Below are 13,981 nucleotides of genomic sequence, written 5' to 3'. Positions count from 1 at the left end.
GTTAACTTTGCAGTGATACAAACACACGTGTGTGTGTGTGTGTGTGTGTGTGTGTGTGTGCGCGCGCGCAAGAACTGGAGGGAAAAGAAAGAGAAGAAAGAGCAGGGAGCTGCAGGCCGAGATGTCCTACTTCTAAGTGGTTCATTGAGAGGCAAAAGCTTTCCTGCAAGCGCAGTCGTCACCCGCGCCGCGTTGGGGACCAGCCGAGCAAGGCGCCGGGATCTCCAAGGGGCCTCCAGCCTCGCGAGCCCTGAGGTGGCCCCCAGAAGGCGACACTGTCGCCGACAGCTGTGGGGAGGTCCGGACTGTGGTTTCCTTTTCCCGAGACCCCGACCTTGCCGTGCGGAGGGGACGAGCTCAGCCTGCCTTCTTCTGGGCGGGGGTGCGGAAAGCGGCCTTCTATCGACGCGACCTCTGGTCCCCACGCCCTCCCACCGCCCTATCTCCTCCCCGCAACCCCATTCATTTTTCCTAAGCAGCTTCCAGTTCGGGCTCAAAACCCAACTCCAAGCCCACCCGAGAGCTCATCACGGAGCTGAAGCGGGTGGCCGGGGTCGGAGCGGGGCCCCCGGGGGGCCGTCGTACGGAGGCAGCGGCCGCGAGGGGCGCCGCGTCCCGCCGGGGCCGGCCACGGATGAGCCCGGCGGCCGCGAGCAGCCCCCCGGAGCCGCGCAGCATCCGCGTCTACTGTGACGGTGGAAGCCACGCCCGCTCGGGAGCTGGGGGCCGTCCTAGCGCCCCCCCTTACCTTTCCCCCGCCCGCCCCCTGCTCCCGGCGCCGGCCCCCGGCCCGCCCCCGGCTCGGCTCGCGGGAGGCGCTGGGTGCCTGGGCTGGCGCGCTCTCCCGGGCGCGCACACACACACATACACACACACACATCCACGCACGCACGCCCAGAGCCGCTGTCTCGGCGCCGGGCCCTCGTCCCCCTCGCCCATGCAGACGGACAGAGCGCCGGAAGATGGCTGACTACTCCACGGGGCACCGAGGATGCAGCCCGGCGGCGGCGTTGGCGGTGGGAGCGGCGGCGGGAGCGGCAGCAGCAGCGGCGGCGGCAGCGGCAGCGTTGGCGGCAGCGGCGGCGTTGGCGGCGGCGGCGGCGGGAGCCGGAGCGGCGGCGGCGGCGGCATCCCCGAGACCCCTCGAGCTACCTTCCCCTCTGACAGCCACTGACGTTCTCCGCCGCTAGAAGCGACCGCGCTTCTCCGGAGCCTGCCTCCCCGCCTCCCCCGCCCAGCCCCGCGCCCGGCCCGGCCCCGGCCCCGCCAGCACCGCTACCTCCGCCAGCACCGCCACCATCAGCACCACCTCCGCCACCGCCGGCGGCGGCAGCAGCCATTTCATCTCCACCGAAACCAGACACAAAACATGGCAGAAATGGAGAAAGAAGGGAGACCTCCGGAAAATAAAAGGAGCAGGAAGCCGGCCCACCCGGTGAAGAGGGAGATCAATGAGGAAATGAAGGTATTTTTTGGACTTCGGGGCCAGAGAGCTTGAGCTCTTTCTTCCGCCCGCTCCCTTTGGGCTGTTGTATGGATTTTTTGGGGGGGGGGAGGGGGTGTACTGGGGAGCGCTTGTCAGTTTCCGTAGGATGCCCTGAACGACTCAGCTCCTCCTCCAGGTGCAAAACAGAGGCCAACTGTCGGGCTGCATCCCGGAGATTTGCCTGCCTCGGATTTGATGGGGGGCGGGGGGGGGGGCGACCGGGAAACCACAGACTCTTTAACCTTATAAACCCCCAGGTTGGGACGGGCGCGTTTCAGGGAGGAGGGGACCCGGAGCCCGAGGTGGAGGGTGGGTATGGTGAAGAGGCTTTCCGGGTCGGTGGGGTAGTTTTTTTCCCCCTCTTCTTCGGCAACCATCCCTGGATCCCTCCAAAGTTAGGAAAGCGCCGAGCCAAGGGTACCCCGGGAGCGCTCGATTCCACCCCCCTCTTGCTAGTTCATCTGCCCGCTCCTCCGTACCGCTTCCTAGTAGCCCGCTGCATCGGTGTAAAGGGGCTGTCAGTGCCGAGGCGAGTTGTGGCCCGAGCGGCGCGGGTCTAGGTACCGTTTTTTTGACGGCCGGCTCGCCTCGCCCGTCCCTGCTTGCTCCTCTCGGTTGCCTCCGCCTCCCTCTCAGCCTTTGCATGCTTCACTTCCCAGTTTAAGCAGACCCGGGCAAGCCCTGGTGAAAAGATAGCCGTCTGAGGGGCGGCCTTCGCAGAGCGCCTGCCCATTGTTCGGAAAGGCCGGCCCGGAGTCCTCTCGGCGAGGCCGGGCTCCCCGCCAGGCCAGCGGTGCTCCAGAGGTGGCGAGCGCGGCAGCCTGGCGCTCCAGCTGTTCGCGTTGGAGTGATTGCACAAGAGCCCCGCTCAGCTCCGGACCCCCCTCGTCCCCCCCACCTCCAACTTATTTTCCATGAAGTTGCAGCTTTTGCCCGGTGAGGGTTTTGTCTTGTGTTGATTTCACGAGTCTCTCTTGATTTTTATTTTTAATGTTTTATTTGTAATTTTTGTCTTTCTGTGAGTTACAAGCTAGTAGCAAATTTCAGGGAGGACTTTGGTTTTCATTCTGCAGCCCTCTTGGTGTTCTCCATCTTCTGCATAGAATCCTTAACACTGCCCACTGACTTGGTCAGGTTGGTCAAGTTGGTATTTAAAAGACAAACGAGCAAAATGGCAAGCAACTAAGTAAAATCTATTACAGTTTGACATCATCTTGATTAGAACAAGCATATTTTAGAGAGTGCCTTGAAAGGGGCCCATGGATAATAATACTACATATATTATTATATAGTACCTAGGTGCATATGGTTAGCGTTCCTTTCTTTCAGAAAATGTCTGTAGCAATCAACATTTTGGGATAAAGAGTTTTGATTTCTGGGTGAGGAACTTAGCACCCGGAAGCATGCTTCAGTCCAAAGAGAGTTAAGGAAGATTTGCCTTGGAAATCAGTGCCATTCCTTGTGATGGAAACCACCACTGATTCCATTGATGGTTGTTTTTTTTTTTTAAAGAGACCGGTAGGAGTTGTCTTCCCATGGGGACTGGAATTCAGACAGTTTAGGATAACCATTCTTTCTCACTCACCCTTCCCTCCTGTCCTGCATTTCCAGATTACTTTTCTATTTCATTTTAACTTGGGGTTGGAGGAAGAGGAGAGGGGTGAAGCCACCAAGAAATCACAGTGTGCGCTGGCCCTTTAAAACACTCTGCCTAATGTGATCTATATGGATGGCCAGCTTTTAAGTTTCATAGGTTCTAGGATTACAAATTAGCTAATTTTAATCAAAACATGTGAAATGTTATCCCGGCTGGATATAAAGGCTGACTGTGCTCGATGCTTGGGGCTCACGTTGTTGACTTTGGCTGCGGGAGCACTCCGTGGTTTGGGAGATAGTTGTTCTTCTACAGTATAACAGATGTTTGTCTGAACTGGTGAGGAAGAAACAAAAACAACATTGTGTGAAGGGGAAAAATTACACAATTTTTAGCCAGTGCTGCAGGACTAAGTATGGAATTAACCTTCATGCACAGATTTTCCTCTTTTTAAAATCTTATTTTTCTTCCAAATCGCCACCTACTATTTGAAGTTTGAATCCTTGTCATTTCAGAGTAGCATTAAATAAGAAGTTTTACGCAGCAATTCAATTGCCTGAAGTATCCATATTTTTCCCCTAGTTTGGAACAATGTGTAAGAGACCCCAGGTCAGAATCTTCAGTCAGGTTGGTGCGCACCACGCCAGTTGAGGGATGAAATCCCATTTCTAGAGTAGTTCTTCAGTATGCATTCTTCTAATATGATAGCACCCGAAGTTCTCATTTTTAAAGTGATTTCTCAAAGTCAGAAGGTGGGTTATCTTGAACTCGTGAATATTTTCTGCTTTTAATGTTAATAACCACATCCATAAAGCCCTTTCCCATACCTCTTGGTGTTACTACCTCTCCACTTCCCCAAACCTAAAATGGTAGAGTAACGCAACAAGTTGATTGCCTTATGTAAAAATATGTGCAACAAAATGTCACCGAGAACATAATGTGGCCTTGTGCAGCGGCACCGAGCTGCCTGGCTGTGTTTGCCTTCATCTGAACGGCTTTCATCTGGACCAGTGTAAACTAAGCCCTGGTAAGTAATCACTGCCCGGCAGAAAGAAAGGAATGTATACCGCTAGCATGGCCTAAGCTGTAAAAACGGAAACCTGAGCCCCCACCGTGGATCGCATATCAAGGCTGGAAGGTAGGGGAAATGAAAGGGGGAAAGAGGAGAGAGCGAATGCAAAAGTCAGCCTGGGAAGTGGAGGATCAGGAGGCCCCCCTTAGGGAGAGTTGGCTCGGGGATTAGGGAATTTTATCGTGGTGTCCAGTGACCTACTCAGGTTTCAACACTGCTTGGATCAAGTTGCTTCTCTGTGAGCTGAAAGAAAAAGGACTGGTGTGTATGTGATTTTTTTTTCCCCTTGGGGTAATAGAAAGGACATTGGTACAAGTGTCTATTTTAAGTACAGCAAATGCAGGGCACTGAAAATGAGCACCAAAATTGCCTCATCATAGAGACTTCAAGATTTCCTAATTGAGATAGTCACACATTTATTTAAAAATGGACGGAGAAGACAAACTGGCTGAGGTTTAGCTGACACCAGTAATGTCATTGGAGATTGTCTTCATGTGGCTAGAAGCTAATGTTGGTTGCTGTTTCACCAGATCAGATATTGAGTTACATTTTCCTTATCACTGGTGTAATGTAAATGGCAGTTGTAACAAATTTAAATTTGATACAATATAATTTGTGTGTGAAAAGTACATGGCTTGGCATAGCTTGCCTTTAGTGTCCTCTCGTGAAAATAACTTCAAGTAGAAATGTTTGTCTCATTATGATCTTTACTATGTTTCATTATCTTTCCTTTCCCCCACTTCATCCTGGTTTTTCTTAATTAAAAAGACTTGTTACATTACTGTACTTACAATCAGTCTGCCTTGTTTAGTTAGTGACCAATAGAGGGAATTTTAAACAATCAGATGGCAATTCAATTTATATTTTGAGTACTTTCGGTTTCTAAAGTGAATATTATGATTGTATCTAATGTAATATGCCTTCAATATATTGTTAGCTCACATGAATCATAATAAGTGGCCCTTAGGAGGAAATTTGACATATGGAAGTGTTAATTTGTTTCAGGAGTTCATCCAGAACATAATATAGAAACTAGATGTAATATTGGATGTGTAAATGTAAATATATGAGTGAGTGTAAATATAGTTGCACTTAAGGGTATGTATTTTATATGCAGAGATCTTGGTGAGCATGAACATGATTAGTGACTAGCAAACAGTAATACAGCTCAAAAAAGTCTAAGCTATGTGTAGAGATAATGAGTCAGATTTTCATCTTCTAAAACTTTTTGACAAAACCAATGTGATTAGATCATGCACTCTGCCCTGGAAACTTTCCTAAACAAACCAAAATTAATGCATTTACAATGTTTGGCTTCCTTATCAATTGCTCAGCTACAGGATAAGCTGTGTTAAATGTTTTAGGTTCTTTGCTGAAGCAGTTCTCTGTCTATAAATATTCTTAATAAGTAATTTGTACCTAAAATTATGCTTTAGTCCTAATGTTAGAGTCAGGCACATCTGTTAGAGTTTAGTAGTAAACCCACCATAAGATTTTCTAGTTTAGTTTCTGATGGTCTCCATTTGGCATTAAAAATGACCTGTGTCAACTGCATAGACAATAAAGCCAGTTGCAGAGTTGAGCTTGTGAGTGTGGTGATTTAAATAGCTTGTCATAAAATAAAACGGTGATATCAGAATGTGGATTGGAAAAGTCAGCATGTTTAAGGCTGAAACCAGCTCATTACTAAAGCAGGTATATTTTAAGTTTTGCTCCTGAAACTCCATCCTGATGTCAGAAACAGTAAGGAACCTAGGAAGTGGGCTTGGGACCAGATCTCACTGTGGCATTCACAAATTATGTCAGACCTCCCTGGCTAAGCAGTGGTCTGGGGTGCTGTCCGGCAGGGCTGGGAATTCATGTCAGGTGGGACGTGGCCCTTGCCCCTGGAGCTGGAATAGGATGTTCCCTAGCCCGCTGGACTTGTCCTCTGCATTGCCTCAGTTGTCCTGCTCAAGGCTCTAGTCTCAACCCAGAAGAGAAGTTCCTGGGAGGGCACAGAGAGCTATGAATCCTGCTCTGTTCAAACCTGGAGTTTTCTGAAGAGTCTCTTTCTCCATCTGTGAACCTGTGAGGATGATGTGTGGTAGAGCAAGGCTCGCTAAGCCTTACACGACTCACAGGTTCCAGAGAGGAGGAAATGGAAAGGAACCACTCCACTTCCTCCCGAATCTGAAATAAACATTTGAACTAGAAGAAAATGAGTCTGACAGACTCATTCCCTTCTGCGTTTCCTGCCTCTGTGCTTGCCAAGCCCGGCTCTGAGAAGCCAAGCTCTACTCTCCTCGTGTGAAAGACGGACTCATAGGAACCAAGAGGTAACGGAGTTTTTAAAGGAAAGTCAAAAAACAGGGCCTCGAGAAGGGCAAATAGCAGTGAATACACACTACAAGTGACTGTCTGAAAAAGGAGAGTTCAGGGAAATAGACTATCTTGCTAGGGTGACCAGACTTTTTATATCTTCTAAGGAAAGATTCTTTTTATTGAGTCTTTATACTTTTTCTTTTGAAAAAATTATTTGAAGTAGTAGAAGGTGGATTCTTTAAAAATCTCAGAAGTCTAAAACTTCCTTTTGCGGAATGGGAAGTCAGCCACATTTACACTCTTGAGCTAATAAGATTATTGAATATTTTCCTAAAAGAAAAGGGATATTTCAGGGAAGAATGAAAAAAAAAAAAAAAAAAGCAACTTTGTTTTTGATGGTGCCAGTTGAAACATGTAAACAGACTTGAAAGCCTGAGGTGGGTGAAATTTGCTGAAGGTATATTTTCGAATCTGTAGACTGATGGGTGTTAATATCTCTTAGATAACTAAGCGTCTGTGGAACTCCTGCTTTAAGGCCAGTGGCTTCGCATGGACAGGGAAACAATGTCACAAGTCTTGGTGATTTTGAAGCCAGTGCTGCAGCTGTGATAGGACACAGCTGCCCACAGCTGCACGCCTGCTATGCCTGCCACAGTGTCAGCCCCAGGGCCGGCCTCCACAATTCCACACATTTGTTTGACCTTTTTAGGACGTTTGATGTCCTGGCCACAGATTAAAACATGGGGACATCATTGTCCGCTCCACATCACAACAAGACAACAAAGCAACATAGATGTTTACATGTGGAAACACACACATTTTGGTTTCATGTGACAATTTTGCAACCTTCCCATTGAGACTGTGTCAACAAGAGAGCAAGACTTTCTGCTCAGGCCTGCTCCAGGTCGGAGCGGACTTTAGTGTTCTGATGGATCCCCTGCCCTCAGAACCGTGTTATCATCCTTGGGTCGTGGCTGAGAAGAGTGCTGCAAAGTGACCCGGATGGAGCTCAGTGACCTTCTGCAAAGGATTTCAGGCCAAGAATCTGTGTGTGGTTCAGGGACAAGCAGCAGGGCTCAATGGGTGCAGTCTGCATACAGAGTATGAGTCTGGCAGCTCTTCATGACATCCATGTGAATGATTCTCTAATGAGACGTCTGTGGGAGTGGCCTTTCCTTAGGATGCCTTCTGATCCTGTGAAGTCATGAGTGTGGAGGCACTCTGTAGACATTTCTTTTCCACCACTTAAGTTTTACCTCCTTCTTGGTAAAACCCTTAAAATGAAACTGATCCATTAGATCTGTGTTAAGAGAGATGACTTCAAGTTGAACCAACTTGAATTCCCAACAGTCTGAGAGTGCTTGTTATCATTGGATGTTATAATTTTTTTTAACTTTCAGATCTGGGGGATAGATAGAGCTAGAAACTGATTTCTAATCAAGTTTAATTCCTACTTCCTACAGAAGAAATTGCCTTTCTTCTGCAGCTTCCTCCCCCAAGCCCTTTCAGTTCAGTTCAGTTCAGTCGCTCCGTCATGTCCGACTCTTTTTGACCCCATGGACTGCAGCATGCCAGGCTTCCCTGTCCATCACCAATTCCCGGAGCTTACTCAAACGCATGTCCATCAAGTCGGTGATGCCATCCAACCATCTCATCCTCTATTGTCCCAAACCCTTTAAAAATCTTAATTAGCAAGTCCAATGATGCTTAATAGAAATTTACTTTACAACTCAGTCAGAACCCATGGAGGTGAAAAGGGAGATAAAATATTTTCCAAAAATAATCATCATTCTATTATTCATAACCTTAACTGGCAGAGATACTAGCATTTCTTTTCCTGCCTTGTAAATGGTTCAGGACTGGGGGTTTCCTTTTCCTTTGAAAGTATTTCTCATATGCTATACTTTCTTGGGTAATGTGTGTCAGAATGTTTTGAAGTTAAGTGATGTAACTGACAGATCCTTTTTATTGTCATTAGGACTATGGATATGACTGACATGGTTGTCTGTGAGAAGACTGTGTTCATTTTTAATTAAAACTTTTTTTATTTTTATAAAATAATTCATAGGCATGACAGAAATAGTAGAATAAGCAATACAAATAGCAAAAAAAGAAAAACAAAGGCTATAATTTTCCCACCCAAACACAATTACTGTCAACATTTTGATGTATGTCTTTCCATGTTCTTTTTATGTATGATACATTTTTAAAAGATGGTTTTATAGTGTAGTAACCTTCCTTTTTGAACTTAATATATTGTTAACAGTTTTTTATGGCAGTAAAAATTTATCCACAGAATATTTTAGTGGCAAAGTAATATTCTGTTTGAGCAATTTTATGATTAAGCTATATTTATTTAACCAAATTCTGATTGTATTTAGTTTATTTTTTTTTTTTTTTTTTTTTTTAAATATTATTTTATTAGTTGGAGGCCAATCACTTTACAACATTTCAGTGGGTTTTGTCATACATTGACATGAATCAGCCATATAGTTACACGTATTCCCCATCCCGATCCCCCCTCCCACCTCCCTCCCCACCCGACTCCTCAGGGTCCTCCCAGTGCACCAGGCCCGAGCACCTGACTCATGTATCCCACCTGGGCTGGTGGTCCGTTTCACCATAGATAATATACATGCTGTTCTTTCAAAACCTCCTACCCTCACGTTCTCCCCCAGAGTTCAAAAGTCTGTTCTGTACTTCTGTGTCTCTTTTCCTGTTTTGCATATAGGGTTATCGCCACCATCTATCTAAATTCCGTATATATGTGTCAGTATACTGTAATGATCTTTATCTTTCTGGCTTACTTCACTCTGTATAATGGGCTCCAGTTTCATCCATCTCATTAGAACTGATTCAAATGAATTCTTTTTAACGGCTGAGTAGTATTCCATGGTGTATATGTACCACAGCTTCCTTATCCATTCATCTGCTGATGGGCATCTGGGTTGCTTCCATGTCCTGGCTATTATAAACAGTGCTGCAATGAACATTGGGGTGCACGTGTCTCTTTCAGATCTGGATTCCTCAGTGTGTATGCCTAGAAGTGGTATTGCTGGGTCATATGGCAGTTCTATTTCCAGTTTTTTAAGAAATCTCCACACTGTTTTCCATAGTGGCTGTACTAGTTTGCATTCCCACCAACAGTGCAAGAGGGTTCCCTTTTCTCCACACCCTCTCCAGCATTTATTGCTTGTAGACTTTTGGATAGCAGCCATCCTGACTGGCGTGTAATGGTACCTCATTGTGGTTTTGATTTGCATTTCTCTGATGATGAGTGATGTTGAGCATCTTTTCATGTGTTTGTTAGCCATCTGTATGTCTTCTTTGGAGAAATGTCTGTTTAGTTCTTTGGCCCATTCAAATTAACAAAATAAGAAATGAAAAGGGTGAGATCACAACAGACAACACTGAAATCCAAAGGATCATAAGAGACTACTACCAGCAGCTCTATGCCAATAAAATGGACAACTTGGATGAAATGGACAAATTCTTAGAAAAGTATAACTTTCCAAAACTGAACCAGGAAGAAATAGAAGATCTTAACAGAGTCATCACAAGCAAGGAAATCGAAACTGTAATCAGAAATCTTCCAGCAAACAAAAGCCCAGGACCAGATGGCTTCACAGCTGAATTCTACCAAAAATTTAGAGAAGAGCTAACACCTATCTTACTCAAACTCTTCCAGAAAATTGCAGAAGAAGGTAAACTTCCAAACTCATTCTATGAGGCCACCATCACCCTAATTCCAAAACCAGACAAAGATGCCACAAAAAAAGAAAACTACAGGCCAATATCACTGATGAACATAGATGCAAAAATCCTTAACAAAATTCTAGCAAACAGAATCCAACAACATATTAAAAAAATCATACACCATGACCAAGTGGGCTTTATCCCAGGAATGCAAGGATTCTTTAATATCCGCAAATCAATCAACGTAATACACCACATTAACAAATTGAAAGATAAAAACCATATGATTATCTCAATAGATGCAGAGAAAGCCTTTGACAAAATTCAACACTCATTTATGATTAAAACTCTCCAGAAAGCAGGAATAGAAGGAACATACCTCAACATAATAAAAGCTATATATGACAAACCCACAGCAAGCATCACCCTCAATGGTGAAAAATTGAAAGCATTTCCTCTGAAATCAGGAACAAGACAAGGATGCCCACTCTCACCACTACTATTCAACATAGTGTTGGAAGTTTTGGCCACAGCAATCAGAGCAGAAAAAGACATAAAAGGAATCCAGATAGGAAAAGAAGAAGTGAAACTCTCGCTGTTTGCAGATGACATGATCCTCTACATAGAAAACCCTAAAGACTCTTCCAGAAAATTACTAGAGCTAATCAATGAATATAGTAAAGTTGCAGGATATAAAATTAACACACAGAAATCCCTTGCATTCCTATACACTAACAATGAAAAAACAGAAAGAGGAATTAAGGAAACAATACCATTCACCATTGCAACAAAAAGAATTAAATACTTAGGAGTATATCTACCTAAAGAAACAAAAGACCTATACATAGAAAACTATAAAACACTGATGAAAGAAATCAAAGAGGACACAAACAGATAGAGAAACATACCGTGCTCATGGATTGGAAGAATCAATATTATCAAAATGGCTATTCTACCCAAAGCAATCTATAGATTCAATGCAATCCCTATCAAGTTACCAACGGTATTTTTCACAGAACTAGAACAAATAATTTCACAATTTGTATGGAAATACAAAAAACCTCGAATAGCCAAAGTAATCTTGAGAAAGAAGAATGGAACTGGAGGAATCAACCTGCCTGACTTCAGACTCTACTACAAAGCCACAGTGATCAAGACAGTATGGTACTGGCACAAAGACAGAAATATGGATCAATGGAATAGAATAGAAAGCCCAGAGATAAATCCACGAACCTATGGACACCTCATCTTTGACAAAGGAGGCAAGGATATACAATGTATTTAGTTTATTTCTAAGAAAACAACACTGAACATACATTGTTTTGTATATATTTCCTTAGAATAGTTTTTACCTAGGAATAAATAAAATTGCTAGGCATACCTAGAAATAAATAAAATTGCTGAATCAAAGAGTATGTAAATTCTTCAGCTTTTATTGCATACAGTCAAGTTACCTTTTCTAAAAAATGAATCAACTTGAATTCCTAATAATTTGAGGGTGTTCATTAACATTGGATGTTACAATTTTTTAAACTTTCACACACTTTTTTTAGAATCATGTATCCTGAATTTTGTTTCTATATTTACACTTTAGAAAAATATGGAAAAGTCATTTTTCTATATTTGCACATTTTAAAAAATATTTGTGGATGTATCCAAATGTATCCACATTTATTGATTAGATTCTAAGTGTTGGTCATTGTGCTGGATGAGGCATAAAATGAAATAAAAAGTTTCTGCCGTCAGATAACTTACAGCGTGTTTGGGATGGAGGATATATTTTACTAGCACTAGAAAGGGATGTAGGACTTGGAGTAAAATGGAAATTATATTTGTGAGAAGGGGGAGAATGTGACTTTCCCCTCATTTGAATGAATGATTGGGAGCTCTCCGAAAACTTTCTGCTTTCTTGGGTAGGATACCGAGTTGAAAACAAATCGACATTTGGTTATGCAAGGCCTGAGATGAAAGAAATCAGTGATGCCCACCCTATATTTTAAAGTTGGATTGGTGTGTTCAAAATAAAATCATTAGTCCTCTTTGAAGACCTTGAAGTACTTTCATTTCAGAGGTATTTTGAGATTTTGTAATTACTGTGATTTTCAAAATGACTTGAAGTCAAGTCTTTATTGTTTACCTGGTAAAATGTTCAATTAAAAACCATTTAGATTGAACTTTGACATGCATACAGTATTTTTAGTTGAGTAAAGAGAATGTCTAATGAATGTCCTGTGAATTAAATTCCAACAAAAGTAAATTTTGCCAGCGTAGAAAGAACTCAGAGGAATGAGGAAAAGTAAAGTTTCCCATCTTTCTACTATTTATTATTTCCACCTTTTTTTTTTTTAAATTCTAGGAAAAGACCAGGCTTTCAGACTAATGTTAGAATTAGAATTTTCTTCTTTCTTTAGGAACCCTGGAGATGAGAGAGGGGGATCTGAAAGGGAGAGAAAAGGTATGGGGGTAAAGTATTAAAAGTGCAAAGCCATTAGAGTCAGATGTGATGTCAAAAAGTTGTCAAATGAAAAGATTAAATTTTAATTGTGAATTTTAAGAACTACTATTCCAACAGTACAGATAATTAAGGAGAGTAGAGATCAATGACCAAATCAGAAAACAAGTTTACCATAGGTAGATATATCCTGGTTAGAAAGCTCTTTGTATGTGAAATTGATATCCTGTAATATGATTTCTTTGCAATTCTTTGTTGGACCACGGAAGTAGTTATTTTGGAGTTGCTGACACATTGGACTGAACAGAATTTATAGTAGAAAGAGTCCTGGTATAAGAATCAGAAGATCTGTATTTTTGTTCTGACTTTACTAGGTGATCTCTCATGTCTGCCATTTACCTTCTGTACGTTCCAATTTTCTGTTGTAAAATGAGGATGTCACAGAGGTTCACCAAAAGTTTACTGTGGAAACCAAACACCTAACTCGCAGGGTTGTTGAAAGGAACAAGAGAGTTAAAGGATGTGGAAACACTGTCAAGTGCTATAAGAGTGTTAGACATTATCATTGTAATTATAGTGACCTATTTTCCAAACCCAAATTGAACCACATGGTATGAGAGAGGATTTTTGTGTCACTTCCAAGGGCGAGAGGCAGTCTGCAAAATGTGTTTTGGGTGCCAGAATATTGAAATTCTGGCACTTTTGATGGTGTGTGGGAACAATGATAAAATATTTGAGATAGTGGCTGTTCAGTGAAATTTATGATGTGTGATCACTGTAATTATGATATTTCTTTGTGAAATGTACTTTATTTCATGTGTAAGTAGAAGTTCTTTGATTTCACACAGTCTTAGCGCTGGAAGGGACCTTAAGAGACTGTACTAAAGTTTCCCGCTGTAAGCCTCCATGGGAAATTCTGGGTGAAGATTTTGGGGGAAACCAACTTTACAATTTCTGTCCGTACAGTAGCTTGACCTTCTATTGAACATCCTTACCTCAAAAATTTCTCTGCACTTAACTCTTATCACCTCAATAGAAAAACCTGAAAACCTTTACGGACCATAAACATTAAATTCACTTCTCTTGGAATATGTTATGTTTCTTGGATGGTTACTGCAAAAATCCATTTCATTTCCTTTGGTTTGGCCATAACGAGCCCATATGATGTCTAGCATCAAATTCTAAGTTCTAATTCTAAATCAAATTAAAAATTATTTATTCCTTGGGGTTCTTCAGTTTCTTAGTATAGTATAGTATATAAGACAGAGGTAATACCTATTTCTTGTAGTTATTATACAAGAAACTTTGGTGTTTGTTTTCTCTTTTATCTTGTTCCTTTTTTATGAAAGGTTTGAGATTTGTGGCTCAAGGCTTTAT

At 43.0% G+C, this 13,981-nt stretch overlaps 1 protein-coding gene across 2 annotated transcripts in view; it reads left to right on the top strand.

Moving 5' to 3' along the window:
• Window positions 1–1,338: 1,338 nt before the first annotated feature.
• SOBP (sine oculis binding protein homolog) overlaps window positions 1,339–13,981 on the top strand; it is a 168,238-nt gene continuing 155,595 nt past the window's right edge. For both annotated transcript variants that reach the window (XM_065911415.1, XM_065911414.1), the window contains exon 1: window positions 1,339–1,465. In XM_065911415.1, coding sequence (XP_065767487.1) covers window positions 1,370–1,465 — 96 coding nt within the window. In that variant the 5' untranslated portion in view covers window positions 1,339–1,369. The remainder of the gene's footprint in view (window positions 1,466–13,981) is intronic.

Source organism: Muntiacus reevesi, chromosome 19, assembly GCF_963930625.1.
Source record: "Muntiacus reevesi chromosome 19, mMunRee1.1, whole genome shotgun sequence".
Taxonomy (NCBI): Eukaryota; Metazoa; Chordata; class Mammalia; order Artiodactyla; family Cervidae; genus Muntiacus; species Muntiacus reevesi.
The sequence above is the reverse complement of the archived record's forward strand: the minus strand, read 5'-3'. Positions and strand labels throughout refer to the sequence as shown.